Source organism: Glycine soja, chromosome 3 (genome assembly GCF_004193775.1).
Source record: "Glycine soja cultivar W05 chromosome 3, ASM419377v2, whole genome shotgun sequence".
NCBI lineage: Eukaryota > Viridiplantae > Streptophyta > Magnoliopsida > Fabales > Fabaceae > Glycine > Glycine soja.
This window is the reverse complement of record NC_041004.1, coordinates 44,496,439-44,513,658: the sequence shown is the minus strand read 5'-3', so window position 1 is coordinate 44,513,658 and position 17,220 is coordinate 44,496,439. Positions and strand designations below refer to the sequence as shown.

General features: G+C 33.2%; 1 protein-coding gene and 2 pseudogenes across 2 annotated transcripts; 1 reads left to right on the top strand and 2 right to left on the bottom strand.

Annotated features, from left to right (window-relative positions):
* Nucleotides 1-2,564: 2,564 nt before the first annotated feature.
* On the bottom strand, nucleotides 2,565-7,040 carry LOC114405567 (annotated as a pseudogene).
* A 3,013-nt stretch (nucleotides 7,041-10,053) lies between these two features.
* Nucleotides 10,054-14,379, top strand: LOC114407473 (two-pore potassium channel 5-like). 2 transcript variants are annotated; one of them, XM_028370578.1, is made up of 2 exons: nucleotides 10,054-11,077; nucleotides 14,127-14,379. In XM_028370578.1, the coding sequence occupies exons 1-2, from the start codon at nucleotides 10,095-10,097 to the stop codon at nucleotides 14,251-14,253; spliced, it is 1,110 nt and encodes a 369-aa protein (XP_028226379.1). In that variant the 5' UTR covers nucleotides 10,054-10,094; the 3' UTR covers nucleotides 14,254-14,379. The 2 variants fall into 2 exon arrangements, with proteins under 2 accessions (XP_028226379.1, XP_028226378.1); XM_028370577.1 differs by lacking the exon at nucleotides 14,127-14,379 and adding an exon at nucleotides 11,960-12,353 and having other exon boundaries at nucleotides 10,057-11,077.
* Nucleotides 14,380-14,565: 186 nt separating this feature from the next.
* On the bottom strand, nucleotides 14,566-17,093 carry LOC114407472 (annotated as a pseudogene).
* Between the last annotated feature and the right edge of the window lie 127 nt (nucleotides 17,094-17,220).

Here is a 17,220-nt window from a genome sequence, read left to right as displayed (position 1 = left end):
TTATTAAATATATGAAAATTAGTTATTATATAATAGTGTAAAAAAATTATACTACCAGTATTGGTTAGATGTAAAGTTAAAAAGAAGAAGAAAGTATATATGGCGAAATTCAAGGTAAATGCAATACTTATTTTGAATAAACCTCAAATTTTGTTCTTGAATTATTGTTCTCTCTCGTAAGTGTTGTCTAAAATAAAAATTATTTAAGTAATTTATAAAATATTAAATATTAATTCAGCACTTTACCCCAAAATTGATGTATTTGGTAAAATTTAAGGACTAATTTAAAGGTTTTCTTTTTTATATTTAAGAAGTGGAAATATGTGGGAGAAAATGTGGAAATGCACAAGATAACTTCTGAAAACATAAAACTAAAGTAGGAATTTTTTTTTGTTTCTATAAAGAGATTTATATTTATGCATTAATGATATAAAATAATTTTATATCATCATTTAATCACAAATCATCATTTTTGAATTAATTTAAGATAATTATTTTAAAAATCAACGAATTTATCATATACCATAAGTTATGATTGAATGGCGGTATAAAATTTATTACATTTTTAATGCATAGTCTTTAATCTCTTCTAAAAATGAATTAAAGATTTAAAAATCATTTCAATATATATTTTTTTCAAACAAATTTTGTTTCCAAATTTAAGTTTGAAAACCAAAGATTAAAAGCTTACGATCATTCCAAGTGGATCCTATAAAAGATTGAACAATATAAAAGAGAAAAATTACGGATAACAATCTTCTTTTTGTTTAATTGAAGAGAAATTTAAAAGAGAGAAAAGATCAATTGACTTTTAGAAATAACAATTTAAAACATTATGTTCTTTCATTTTTTTTTTCAATTTAAATTTCATTCTCAACAATGGTATTCAATAATTTGAAACCACGTGAATCAGTTTACCCTCCAAAAAGCACGTAAATCATGTGTACATACTCATAAATTCATTCTTTCAATGTGTGAAGATTGGAGAGACCATTACTTTTCATTGGAAGTAATTTTGTTGGAAGAGGACATACTAACAAAAAGACGTGGATCGTAAAATTCACATTCGTTTGCGCCTCCCCAGCAGGGTTCTACTCCAATTATTGCCAAGGTTAGATGAAAAAATGATAGAGAGATAACGAAAATAGCACAGTGCCTATTGTTTCACTTTCATGATTGACTCAAAATACAAGAACTATTATGTAGATTATAAGATTATCTATTTTTTTTAAGATATTCAATTATTTTCAATCACATTTAAATCATGGACTTCATATTCAATCACATTCAAGTTACCAACTTGGATAATTATATAAAGTTGACTAAATAACAATGACCATAAACACATTAAACTGGTAATAAACATTAAACATTACCCACGTAAAACATGTAAAATAACATTTTTATTTTTAATCTCCTTCAATTCGATGTTACAGAAAAGCGACATCTCATTCACTTGATTATTTCGCTTTTTTCTTTTTCTGAAAGACACTTGATTATTTCGTTATTGCTCTTTCTTTTGAGCCAAAAAAGGAGCTTTTTGATGAACTGTGCATATCACAAAAGGTTTGTCCCCGAATATTGGAATATTATGTTCCACTGTGCAATTACTTTATGATAAATTTATTAAAAAAATTACTACTATTTAATAAATATAAATTACGTGAAATTTTTGTCCCACTTTTTAAATATATATTTTATTGTGTAAATATGAGTCTTATTATATCATTATATTCATCATTTATTCAATAAAACAAAAAAATATAATTAAAGTTAATTGATAATTTATTCCTTACATAATTTATTATTTTATTCCTTGTACAAAAAAAAATCTTATATTTTGATTTCTACAAGAGAATGAAATGTTTATAAATCAGTTTTTATCATTTGTCAAAATTATAATAGTATAAATATATAATTTACTGACTAAAAATAATAGTATTAAATTTTATTCAGTTGGTGAGGTTAAATTAAAAAATTTAATGTCAAGGGATCAGTTCAATTTGATTGAACAGGAGTGTTCGAATTATTATAAAGTTCTTAAGACTGTTTTTGATTCCTATATATTAAAAAAAAATCCCTACACTTAATATATTTTAATTTTTGTTTTAGGCTATTCATACACGGAAAAAAAAAATGTACTTCGTTCGGGTTTCAATATAAGGAAAAATCTACCTTTCGGCCCCCAACATGAAATTCAATTGAGTAAAGCTTAGCTAACGCTAGTATATCCTAAATGCATTTGAAAAATAATATAAAGATATAATCTAATTAGTTTTCTACTAAAGTGACTTGGTGATTCCTATATGATGTGAAATCTAATTAGTTTTCTACTAAAGTGACTTGGTGATTCCTATATGATATGATTGATTCCTATAATTTGTTGAACATCAAATGAGACAATAAACATTCAAAACAAAATTTAATATATTAGAGATTTAATATAATAATTTTTTATTATTAAAAAGCCAAAATAAAAATTAATCATTTACCAAAAAAAAATCTGAAATAATTTAAGCCTATAATCTTTAATATCACAGTGTATTTTACTAACACTTCCCATTCCCATAAGCTAAATGTGAAAGCAAATGCAATGCATAGATAGAATTTCCAAATTCCAGCAAACTTGGCAGAATTTAGAATTTATTTCAAATGATAAGATGACAGATTAAAAGCAACAGGAAACAGCAATTTGAGGTTGTTCATAAAAGAGGGCAAAGTAGAATCTTTCATTCTTCCGCTTATTACATGATCAGTTCCTGGTTGTGATGAAGGAAAGGAAGGCGATGTGCCTCCTCCACGCGCCACGTCATCAAACGAAGCCCTTTATTCGGAAGGCCACTGGTATGATGCTGGATCATATCCTGTTTTTCAAATGCTTGCTTCTTGTATGAGCTTCACCACGCCAACAATTGTTGCATTTCTAAGTGACTCACACGAAGCTGTGATTGTCACTGGTGTAACATCCCAATTTTTCGTAAATAAATTTAAAAAGTTTTTTAGTAAAAAATAAATAAATAAATATAGAGCAAATAATAGGCTGAGTACCCTAGGTATAAATAGTTATGTTAAGTCAGCTGCCTCTTTTTGGCCTCATTTTTGTTTTTCCTATTCTCCTCTCAAAACCCTTTCTTTTTTCCGCAGCCCACCAAACCAGTTTTAGAAAAACGACGATCTCGAACCTGTTCACCGTTGGATCGTCGTGAAATTTGAGTATCATTTTCGCAACACAACTCCGAGCATTCTCACCGTTGGGAATTTTGATATCATGTCTGAACTGAGAGAAACACCCTTCGCATTGTAACCTTTTTCTTTCCCGCAGAAACCCAGAGCTGTCTTGGTAAAACTACGATCCCGGTTTCGTTAACCGTTGGATTATTGTGAAATTTGGATATGTTGTTCGAAATTCAATTCCGCACGCTTCTACCGTTGGGATTTGCGAGATAGTATTCGTGGAGGGAGAAAAAGGAATCGTATGAAGACAATACAAGTGGAGGTTTCAATCTCTTCTCCGTCTCTCTGACGTTTGGGAATTCTATCGGAGCTGTCAGATGAATAATTGAAAGAATTTCTGGGAACCGCTAGAGATGTTGCTATCGCTGGCTGAAGGCACGTGAGCCCGCTTAGAGGTAAGGGATGGGTTATTCACAATTGGGGATTAGTGAAAACATGTGTAGGGATCCTTAGAGGATTAAATTGGGGTTTTATTTTGGGATGTTTGTTAAATTACAATTTTTCCTTTATGATTATAACTAAAATATTGATGTCCTAATGAAGATTTCTTGATAAATTGTGCTCTTGATATTTGTATGTTTCGACCTATGATTTTGATATAATTGTGTAATATTATTTGAGGGGTTTTAGTCCTCATGTTGTGATGGTCTTTTATATAAATTGTGATATTGAGGATATGAAATGATGATTCAAATTGTGAGTATGTGATGAATTGTAGAATAACATGTTGCTTTGAGATTATAATATTGTTATTGAGATTGAGTATAAGTGTAAAGTTGAACATGTGCTAATTTGGGAGATACGTGTAAACATGTGATGGTGAATTGTCACACTATGAGAAGTGAAATTGTGAATGAGTTTTAGTTGTGGATAAGTGTGTAGTTAACACTTGATGTGAAATTACTTGTGTTGTAAGCTATGAATTGTACAATAACCCGACCAGTGTTATCTTGAGAAAAGCGTTGATGCGCAGTGTTAAAGAGAAAATGTAGGTTTCCTATTTAGGAACCAGTGTTAAATCGTAGCGCAATTGTGTTGAACGTGTTTAAGACACGAGTGTAAGGTCGTGAGTATTGTATAATTCATGAGCAGTGTCTGCATGTAAAAAAAAAAATTTATTTTAGGGGTTGGACCTGAATCAGGAGGGAGAAGCCCTGACAGACTCTTCGGAGTGTAGGCCTTGGGGGTCACCGGGTTTGAGTGCTCCTTTAAGCCTATGCTGATCTCATATGGTTGGAGCATTCTCGCAAAACATCGTGACCCTGACTGGTCTCCCTATGATCTTACTTAGTGAGAGTGACCTCACAAATCCATTGTGTGGTGTGTCTTGTTATGTACTCTTAAGCGCCCCAGGATGGTTTTTCACTGACATGGTACCACATTGCATATAGGCTTGAGTCTTAGCATAACTGTCACATACGCTTGCTAATTGTTTATTATGAAATTGATGTGTTATTATGTCTTGATTGGAGTGTGTGATTCCTGTGTATAATGATTGATGATTGAAAGGTGTGATTGATGAATGACAAAGTGATAAAATAATGTGAGATATGCTAAGTAAATTGTATTTGGCTACTATATGTTGTGTTGTTTCTCTCTAGTAGTTAGCAATGTGATAACTCACTCCCGGTTTGCTGTTTGTGTTTGGATCCTGTGATGATCTTGAACTTTGTGTTCGGGGAAGCAGATGAATAGGTGGATGACTATGAAGAACCTCATGCTAGAGGACACGGGAACACCACGCTCTGATAGGATGTGACATTAGGATATAGGTTCTATATTAATTGTATGAGACTTATATGATTTTCTTTGAGTCGAGATGACTTTATTATTTATTTGGACAAGTTTGAATATGATGTAGAAGGAAGTGAATGTGAGCCTTTTACCCATTTGAAAAGCTTGTATTTAAAAATGTTTTAAAAATACTTTTAATTAATATTTGAATTTTTATTCCTTTATTAATATATATGTGAGGGGTAGAGGGTGTCACAACTGGGAAGAAACAATTCGGCAGAGGAGGGTTCAAGAGATCACGACTTGCAAAGAAAACTAACTTCAATTCAGTATTGGGCTCGAATTGATCAATGGCCTTTGTTCGGCTTGTCCAACATGTTGCGGCTAGAATCTCAAAGGCTGAGCAAATGAATCCAATGTTGCTTATTCAAATTCTTGCTTCACACGGTTGATTTGATCCATGGGCATGTCTATTTTAGCACGCTCTAGTTTATAGTTTGGCATTTGAGGTGACAATAATGCAGTTTCTTGGGGTGTGATTGTTTGAGGAGATGGAAACAAGTCTCTGTGTCACACTGGCTCAATGCTAGGTTTCTTAAGGTAGAGTTTCAAATAAAAAGATAAGATATATTTAATATATAATAAAAATTGAATTTTTATCATTAAGGTTAAATAAAAAGTAAAAGATTATATTTTATTAAATAAAATTTATTTGAATGAATATTATTTTTGTTTCAACTTTCAAGAAAAGTTATTTATTATTGTTGATGATAATTTTTATTGTAAATAAAGAAGATAATTAGTGAAAAAGACACATATAAAGAGAGAGTATGAGAAAAGAAAAATTGTAAAACAAAGGTATTTTATTCGAAAAAAATATCTTTATAAAAATGTTATCATTTTTTGTAATTATTGAGTAAGGTATTCTTGTTATAATTTTATAATTATTTTGATGATGATGAAATACTTTTTGAGATGATTTTTTAGACATAGACAAGATGTATCAAGTCACTGGATTAGTTGTTATTTTTTTTATGTAATCTTTATTCTATTCTCATAGTCTTTTATGTCTTTTATGGATATAAATAATTTTGTTTCAAAGAGTGCTGATTACCCAAGACTCTCAGACCCCTTGATTGTTCCCCCATTGGATTTAGAAACTCTGCGGCACCAAGACCATCGCAGATGCAGTGGCAGAATATGAGGCCTATCACAGAACCCCCGCAACCAAATTCTGTCACCTGAGAGGAAAATCAATATTCCATATTTAATTGACTCACATGTACACTCGATGATAACAATACTAATTGCATTAACAATTCTCTTAACAACTTCTCTCATGCTCCTTCTTGGTCTCCCTTATTCCCTATTAGTTAGAGGAGGATTAGAAACTATATGATCTACTCTTTTCATTGTGTTTATTGGTTTTCTTTCAATGTAATTATTTTTTTCTCAATCAGGGTTTACATCAATGTTTCTTCATATTCAATTATTTTATATTTTATCATTTTTTCTAATGGGGCTACAATATATAGTACTAAATTACTAATGAAAAAAATGTATTAAAATAGTTAAGTATGATTATTTTTAAACATTTGATTGGTCGGTTATGCTTGTAAGCACTATGTTTATGGAATGGAAAATTTTTAAACTTCAGCTATTTATGTTCATGAAATTTGTAACATGATACCTGAATTTGCACGAGGGGGTGGATGCATTGGCTCTCGGGAATAGCATCAGGAAGAAGATGATCATATGGAATAGAGTGAACATCATCAAAGAAATTGACAGAGCGAAGGGTGCAATCAGAAGATGCCTCAACTGGTTTGGATTCTTTGAGTCTTCCGGCAAGAGGGTAATATGGAACCAGTGCTTTGGACAAGGCCTCTCTTATGACCCTTGTTGCTTCAGGGCCGTGTTTGAACACGTGCAAGGTTCTCGCATTGCATCTTAAAACGGGTAATCTATCGATGGCTGATAGGTCTAGTACTGTGGTCAAGGGAGTCTCCTCTGCTGGCTTAACTAGGCCTCGTTTTGTTCTTATCACTGACATTGCCATAATGACACTGAATCACAAGAAAAAGGGCTTGGTATAAGAAATTATGAATCTGTATATCTCATGCATATATATGATGATGGATTGTGATTTGTGAATAGGATTTATTTATAAATATGATTCTTTTCATATTTTATCTTTTGATCTCCTTGGCGCCTGGCTTTAAGTTTAAACTTTGTTTGGTGTAGAAAAAAATGTTCCGCTAACTGTCATAATTTATCGTTTTATATTTTGAAGAGTGGCAATATTTATGTATTGAAATCTTCGGGTTGCTTTTATTTTTTAATTATGTATCTCTCTCGAAAGGCACGCAGCGGAAGACAAAAATAACGAGAGAGAAGGAAGAATTTGACACATTCACGCAGACACTTGGAGGAAGGACTTGAACCTCAATTGCTTAATTTCATTCACTTAAATTCACACAGCAAACTGTTACGGTCGTGGCCTTTTATAAACAATACAAAACAATGAAAATATAGCAAAGTAATACAATTAAATATTATAACTTAATATGTAAGAATAAAATTACGTTGCTTTCATCCGGCGCTGCAGCCATGCAACTCTCCCGAGGTAGTGAAATGATTTTTGCTAGTTACCATTTAATCAATAGTTGTAAGTTGTAACTTTTTTTTTTTAAACAAATGTAATTAATTTGTAACTTTAAAAGGTGTAATGTTTGAATATTCAGTGTCCGCAATGACCCGTTGCAAACTCCTTCCCTTGTTTAGGCGGTGAAAAATGCTTAAGGATGAAAACAAAAATAATAGCTTGATTTAATTAATTTAACCGAAAAATAATAATATAACAAAACTTTTGGTATGGCAAGACACACGTTTCATTTATAAAGAGAATCTGGGTTTAATTCTTTACGAAAAAAATATCATTAATAATGGATGAAAGAAATTTAAATATGTCAAATAAATCTCAAACTAAATATTAATTTTATAATTAATTAAAAGAATTAAAACACTCAGAGATACTTCAAGATCTCAGCATAGAGTTAAATATTCTAAATATTACCAGCAACGTAAAAGTTTCATCAGATATCCAAAAAATTCCTTTAAAAATCGATTCATAAGAGATTATCTATCAAATTATACAAACACTTATCATGTTCGTTAACTATCACAATAATTTTAATGTTAAACTTTAGTATGGTGATTGTAAAAAAAATCAGGAGATTGAAAAATCCTAACTGATCATTATTTTGGATATATGAGAAATTTTAATCTTATAAGTGCGTTGAAAAAGAAAAAAAAATGAAAAGAAGTAAAAATGTAATAAGTTGATAGATGGAGTTTTTTAAATTTTTTTATTTACTCTTTTTTCTATCTTTCCCTTGAGTTTGGTTTTTGGTGGATCTTACGAGGAAAATATTCATTTGATATATACCACTCATTTTTATACTTCTTTATACTCTCGATCTGGTGTGGAAAAACTTGTTGAATTAACACATTTTTAGTTATAAAAAATATTAATTACAAATGTATTTGTTGTTACCTTTTTATTTTTGCGGTGAATTAACACATTTTTAGTTACTTTTTTCTTATGCCGGAGCAGCTGGACAAATTTTTTAAAGGAAAACATTCGACGAAAAAACTTGGCCCAGAAACCAAAATCAAAGAAGGCCGAATGACAAAAATATAAAGACAATCCCAGTTGAAACTGGTTCTTTTCGTCTTTTTTCCGGGGCTTTATGATATTGCTGATTGGGCCATATTATGGCTTCATTTAAAAAAAGAAGAAGAGTATTTTGTAGTTCTTCAATCTTTGTACCCCTCATAAATAAATAAAAAAAACGATAAATAAAAAATGCAGGGGTAAAATAAAACATGTCCCTTCTAAATCCATATAAGCCATGGTCATGCACTCACAGGCAGCAGAGTTTGATTCTTAATTACATATCTAAAATATCACCGCTCCAACTTCCACCCCTTAGATCAAATAAAAAAAACAATAAAAGGAGCATTATCCCTAAATTAAGGATAATTTTTTTAACTAAAACTTACGTTGAAAATGCATTAAAAATTACTGTAAGAATATATTAATGATAATCTTAAATGAAAATTTCTCATTTTTTTCCTTTTTAATCAAGTATTTTTAGGATACTGAATAGCACTAGTCTTATATTAAAACATGTGTTTCTTTTTGGTTGGAAGGTGCAAGTATACTTTGGTTGGAAAGTGCAAGTATTAATTTGTAGGTATTTATACGAGTCAATATGATCCATTTAGTCTGATCTACAATAATAATATACATAGAATAGATCGAACTAGATTAACTTGTCAAATTAAGGGTGTTGTTATACCATGCAAATTGCTGTACATCCAACATAATTATAACAAAGATGCATGAATTATTCAAATATTTAAATTCTAAGAGCTACAAGGATAACTAACATTTTTCAAACAAGATTATGTGAATTAAATCTCTTCAATTAACAAAACTAATAACCAATATTTATCAATAAAAAAATTATTTCTTAATTTCAATAAAAAGTTTTCATTTATTGATAAAAAAACTAACAATAAATAATTTGTGAGTTGACTTACAAACTCATAAAATCCGATTAACTTACAAGTTAAATCAATCAACCGAAGTATCTAATCTTATTTAAGTTCAATTAGATATTTTATTTTTAAAATAAGTTGAATTAGATTTTCACCATCAGATTCATTTATCAAATTAGTTTTTAGAGATAATCTACCCTAGTAAACTCAATTGTCACATAGACACACACTTAACCCCCTTAGATAAAATACAATAATCAACGTTTATTTGAAAAAAAAAGCCTTAAAAATGAAAATAGTACTAAAGTTTGGAAATGGAATACAGTAATAAATTAATTTAGTTGTTAACTTTTATAGAATGAGTAAATGACTTGTTAGTATTAATCCCGAAAGGAATATAAAAAAGGACAGTCTGGTCTCATGCTTGAAATAAGCCAACCACCAGGCGACGTGGCATGGGCCCCCGTCCAAGTGATGACTGTGTTTGGTGGCTGAACGATACAATTATGAAAACTCATCCCTTCTTCTTTATGTTGTCTTAACTTCTTTTGTTTTCTGCTATGGAAGACGAGCCATTTCTTCTCACTACTACCACTTCCCAACCCATCACCGATTTTCTTCTTCCTTCTTCCAAGTCCTTCAACGACGTCACCACCACCACACGCGCGCGTGACGTCGCCGCCCAGGAGATTCAATCCGAACAACAACAACCTCCCAAGAAGAAAAAACTGAGTCGCTGCAAGACAGCACCTGCGATGGTGACCATGCGAGACCTCAAACCTAAGACACCCCAACTCCCCAAACCTCAAACCAGTTCCATTATACGACAAGGCATTTGGTTACTCGCCATGTACCTCTCCATAGGAGTCGCCATATACTCCTTCAACAGGGACCGTTTTTCCGGCATCGAAACACACCCCGTCGTCGACGCCCTTTACTTTTGCATAGTCACCATGTGCACCATAGGTTACGGAGACATAGCGCCGTTAACCCCATTCACCAAAATCTTTGCTTGCGCTTTTGTCTTGGTGGGGTTTGGGTTCATAGACATACTCCTCAGCGGGCTTGTTAACTTCGTTCTGGATTTGCAAGAGAACATGATCCTCACGGGGCTACAAATGGGTGCGAGTGATCAAAGGGAAGGTTTTTCTGCTAGGAATTACATCGTTGACGTGGCGAAGGGGAGGATGAGGATCAGGTTGAAGGTTGGTTTGGCGCTTGGGGTTGTGGTGCTGTGTATTGGGATTGGGGGTTTGGTTTTGTACTTTGTTGAAGGGTTGGATTGGGTTGATTCTATTTACTTGTCGGTTATGTCTGTCACAACGGTTGGGTATGGGGACCGAGCTTTTAAGACTCTTCCTGGTCGGTTATTTGCAGCTATTTGGTTGCTATTTTCTACTCTCATGGTGGCTCGGGCTTTTCTCTATTTGGCTGAGGCTAGAATCGATAGAAGGCATCGGAGAATGGCTAAGAAGGTTTTGCATAGGGAAATTACAGTTGAGGATTTGCTTGCTGCTGATATCAACAACACTGGTTTCATCAGGTATCAATAGCATCATCACTTTAGCTCCAATGTTTTATTGCTTTTGTTATGTTTTAAATTGCGGTTGTGGTTGAGATTGCAGTTTCATCACCATCTTTAACATTGTAAGAAATTACATATAAATGCGGCCAACAATTGGAGTTACTATGCACTTACAAAAAAGTCTAAAAACTTTGATATTGCAACTGAAATTGCCATTATGGATCAATTTTTAAAACCTTGTTACCAATTTTAAAAAAAAGAAGCAGCAGTCAGCAACCAAAATTGCGGCCACAATATCAAGATTTTTTTACTCACTGTCGCCGCTTCACAACCACAATTGTGTGTCTGCATCTGGGGCCTGATTGTTGAGTATTAGGCGAAGTAACCAATTGGGGCCTGATTGCAATTCTGGGTATCTAATCAGTAGGAAAATAGCTCCTAATACCTTGGATTCCATAATTAGGATATTCTAATAAAATACCATGCCCCTCAATTACAATAGCTTACATCATGTGTTGGTTATGGAGTGCATATGTTATGATTCCTGAAATCTGGAGGTGCATTAAAATATTGTTAATTAAAAAATAGTGGTAATGTGCGGACACAATTATAAGTTGTTTGATTCAGCATTATAGATTGGAGGGGATTTATTTATTTTTTCTATACTTGTTTACTTTGGTGGACTGTCATCTCTTGTGGAAAATGTCACTTTCTACATAAAGATAATATTAACCGTGTCTGGATGTTTCATGCACCATGCGGAGTGTACAGGTAGGGGCAGAGAGTGCGAGTCATCAATGAATTATTTGATTATTTTAAAGGATAATTTTGTTAGATACTGTTCTTACTAGCAATTTCCATCTGCCATTACTCTTCATCCCTACTTGCTTTTGTTTTCAGCAAGTCAGAGTATGTAATCTTCAAGCTGAAAGAGATGGGTAAAATACAGGAAAAAGATGTTTTGCAAATTTGTGATCAATTCAGGAAGCTAGACCCCTCTAACTGTGGGAAGATAACACTACCTAATCTATTGGGGGGGAGTTTATGACAGAGTAGGATACATAATTGTTTCAGTACAGAAGCTTGCAAGTGGCAAAGCATTTTTTTTTTTTTTGCAAAAGGAAGAACCAGGGAAGATAATCCTCCCCTGCAAAAATTGTTGATAAATACTATTTTTTTTTCTTAGGGGTGATAGTAATTGAATTATTTGGAGCAATATTTTGTACAGAAATTACATCGATTATAGAGGAGGATAGAGGCATTATTTCATTTTGTCTCGCCGTTCAACTGGTTACATACATGGGAAAAATTCGGTATTGTGCTGCAGTAATTAAAACATTTTAACCTACTATTTGTTTATGTATTGATTTATAGTTAAAAGAATTTGGCTCACAATAACTTGGAATTTTTAATTATATAAAACATAATATATTGAAATAGTCTCTTATAATGTGGTTGGTTGGTTGATTCCAGTATAAGTTTTTTTTTTTTTTGAGAGGAACCGTATAAGTTATTAAGTTTAATCTTTACAATTGAAGTTTATATAAATTTAAAATAAATGATAAACACTTTAAAATTAATCAGTTTGAATTATATGAAATTTAAAAGGAGAAATTCACGTGGATCATAGTGGAAAACGTGAAATTCTAGAATTATTTGTTTCTAAGTTGACGTGTAAATTAAACATCATGAACTCTACAAGTTAGTATGCCCGGGGACACAAGAAAAAGATCGTCATGAGAAAACAGCTGAGACGAAGCTTGCTTTGGTGCTGGCCACCCATTTTATCACCACGTGAATAGTCATGTTACGTGTATTTATGTGCAGTCTCTTTCGACTTAACCTTGAGGAACTTTTAACCTCTATAATGAGCTCAAATATATCTCTTTTTTATTTTTTAATTGATTTTGGCATAATGATAATTACTATCAGATTTCTTTTTGTGTTAAAATTTAAATTCTTATTTGCGTTTCGTCATCATTGGCTCCCGTTAATCGGAACTCATGTTTCTATTCAAACATAATTGGTCAATTAGTTATACCGAAAGATGAGTAGTAAATAGAATCAAGCTATTGGTTTTTCATCCACTAGAGTTGACTTGCACAAAAAATTTAGGTTCAATTTTTATTGTCTCGTAGTTATACACTAAAAGAAAAGAGGAAATTTTCAAAAAAAATTATGCGTTTCACATTTTTATGTACTATTTTAATTTAAATATTTTTTAATAATTTTTTTTTAATTTTATTTTTCATAATCAAACTCAACTTAAAAAATATATATATAAATATAATAAAATTTATGATATTATAAAAATAGTAATAAAAAAAATAAAATTGGTGAGATGATTAAAATGTATCACTGCACCCTGCTCCTGAGGTACTAGCTTGCATAGCCCAAGGTTGAAGAGTGAAGGCCCACTCTAATCAGTTGTACACATTGGGAATTTGTAAATTCACCAAACGACAAACTGGTTTTGGCTTTTTGTTGTGTCAGTGAATAAAAGTGAACGTGCATGCACGTGAAAAACAACAACTAAATAGGTCAAATGATTTATTTTCTTATTTGACATTTGTGCAATTGTGTGTTTTGCAGTGCTCGTTCAATTTTTTGGTGCTAATGCCTCTGCAGTACTTTGCAAAGACAAAATGTTTGGTATAATTTATATATTTTAGGTTTGCTGGACCCAAAATCAGTTCAATGTTTTATCTAAAACATACTGGCCTGGGGATGATAAAATTTGATCTAAATCCAGTTTTTACGTAAAACTTCATCTATATTTATTAGGATATTTCAGGAAATTAGAAAGCAGTTGAATTTTTTTTAGGAACACAATAAGAATTGAAGTCTGTATTTATTATGTAATTAGTTGTAACTATGCAAACAAGCTTAAATTAAGTAGTTGTAATGATGCTTTAATCTTACGTGTGTGTATATATATATATATATATATATATCTTTGTCTCCTGGAAAATTAACAGACACACAAGGTTTTCCCATCTTAAATAACTGTTTTTAATGACCTATTTAATTTGACCGTCGTTCTATCATTTTCATGGCTGAAAAACAGGAAAGACAATACTAGTACTAGTTATTCTGAGTGGTGGAGATGTGGTCGTCCTCGTGGAACAAGACGAGGAACTGAACATGGCAATATATTAAGCAATCAAAGCAAATGCAGCATGCACAAGCCTTGACATCGGAAGCAGTAGCAGCGATTAGCGAATGTCGTGGTTTCAAATGTTGACTAAGTGGGCTCAATGGTGAGTAGTTGACAAACGCTGCCAAGTCTCTTGAATAATACCAAGAAAAGTATTCTTTCATACAATATTTGAAGTGCTTAAATTACAATTTGATTTTAGTGTCACAACTGATTAATGAATCTAACCAAAAATTGTCATATAAAGGATGGATACTGCAGCAACTATGAAAACTAATGGTGAGACATCCATCATATAGATCGTAGAATTGGTCCAAATTTTATTTTAGTCTTTTATATATCATTTAACTTCTAGGGTGATGATGAAGCTGATTAAATGGGAGAAATAAAAAGAGCAATATTATATTCATGTTTAATGACTTTTATATATTTCTAAAAGAATAATAAATAAATAAAAGAGTGAATAAATAAATTTATAATTTAATTATTCCACCGTACTTCATCATGTCCCTCAATTCATTTATACCGCTCCATATTCCTTTCTCAACTTGGATCTTTGAAAGAATTGAGTAAGAAACAGGACGATTGCTCTCCAGTTTGGGGATCCTCTCTGCAGCATACTCTCCAATTTCTAAATTTGAATGCAGGTCACAAGCTGCAAGCAACGCACCCCACAACACCACGCAGGCTCAAATGGCATATTCCTGATTGATTTTAAAGCTTCATCAAATCGCCCTGCTCTTCCATAGAGGTCCACCATGCAAGTATAGTGCTCCATCTCTGCTTGGATTCCATACTTGGTCAACATAGAAGTAAAGTGCTTTTCACCTTCTTCAACAAGACCAGCATGCACACACGCTGACAACACATTTACAAAAGTAACTTCATCTGGTATAACACCTGCTTTTTTCATCCTATCAAACTCCTCCAGCACTCGGGTAGCTAGCCCGTGCCTTGCACAGCCACCAAATATTGAATTCCATGACACCAAATTCTTATTCGGAATGGACTCAAAAACACAAAATGCTGCATCCATATCCCCACATTTTGCATACATATCCACAAGCGAGGTTAATGAGATGACATCCTCTGGTATGCCAGACTTGATAAAATACAGGTGCACCTGCATTCCCATCAAAAGAGAGGAATAACCAGCACATGCATCTAACACACTTGAAAATGTGAAATGATTGGGACGAGTTCCCGAATTAAACATCAGAAGAAAAAGCTTCAGCGCATCCGTAAATCTCTTATTTTGCACATACCCACTAATCATTGCCGTCCAAGACACCACATTCCTCTCACTCATTTTGTTAAAAACAGACCTTGCTTTGTTTATCCTCTTGTTCCTGATATAACCATTCACCAAAGTAGTCCAGGAAATTATGTTTCTCTCAGGCATCATATCAAAGGTTGTTTGAGCATCATCCATACTTCCCACTTCCATATAACCAGAAACCAAAGCATTCCAAGACGTGACATCTTTCGCCAATATATCATCAAACGCTCGCTTAAAAGCCTCCTCGTCTCTTAAGCTGGCATAAGCTCTGATCAACGAAGACCCAACAAACACACTCAAGTTAAGTGCCAAATGCAGCGCTCGAGTGTGAAGCTGGGGGGGACCAAAACATCCAACTCAGTGCTTATAACCGCTCTGAGTACCGTGGAGACGGTATAGTCATCGGGGGCCACACCAGCTCTTCCATCTGCAAGAAACAATGATACAACCCATCAGAGTTTGTGATTCTGTGAAAACCAGAGAGCATGATATTCCAGGAAACCGTGTCTTTGAAGGACATTTGATCGAACAGGTGCTGGGCATATTCAATTTGATGGTGTTTAACGTAACCGGTCATCATCATGTTCCAGGATACGAGGTTGCGGGACGAGGGGTTTTCGTCAAACAGTTTGCGAGCATTGTTTATGTTGTTGTCTTGTATGCAAGCGTTGATCATGAAATTAAGCTTTGCTGATGTAACCGTACACATGTTGCGGGGGCGGGAACATGGCGTCCGCAACAACAATCTATTCACGCAACGCATCTCTTGTTTTATTGACAATGAAAATGAATGAATTCCCGTTGCTTTATATGTGTTTGGATAGAGAATTTCAGAATGCCAAAAGAGTTTGTTTTATGGTATCTAGAGCTTGGACTCTGATCTGGGCTTTTTTCTTTTTCAGTTTTTGGCTCTAAGAATTGAAGGCAAACTGAACTGGTTTTCATGGATTCGCAAGCTGGAGGAAACAAATCAAATATGCAGTTTGGTGTTGAGAAACTTGTAGGATCGAACTACAACTGCTGGTGATTGTGCATGGAAGCTTTTCTCCCGGGGCAAGATTTATGGGATCTCATGGTGGGAAATGATACTGAAATGCCACCAGATACACCGAATAGGACGGAGGCTCAACGAAAGTGGAAGGTAAAATGCGGGAAAGCGTTGTTTGCTCTGAGAACGACTGTTAGCAAGGAATTAATTGATCACATAGAGATCTTGACACACCAAAGGTATGGGAGACGCTTGAAAAACTCTTCTCCAAGAGAAAAACAAGCTATTATTTCTCTTTCAAGCACGAAAGTAGAATACGTGGCAACCACTCTTGCAGCACAGGAAATCATTTGGATAAAGAGCTTAGTTTTACAAAAAGTGGATTACACAATGGAGCTCTTTTGTGATAATGAAAAAATGCTATTAAATTATCATCAAATCCAGTATTTCACAGATGCACCAAACATATAGAAGTGCATCACCACTTTGTTAGAGAAAAGGTGTTGAATAAGGAGATTGATTTGAAGAAGATTCATACAAAGAAGCATCTGGCTGATATTTTTACAAAGGCATTGGTGAAACCATTGTTTGAGAAGTTCTAAGAACAACTTGAAATTATGAAAAAGGAGCATGCATTAAAGGGGGTGTGACAAATAATGCATGCCACAATAGCGAAGGTTAAGCATTTGATGTGTCTATGGTTCAATCTTTAATTTTGTTAGTATCCCTTGATTTAT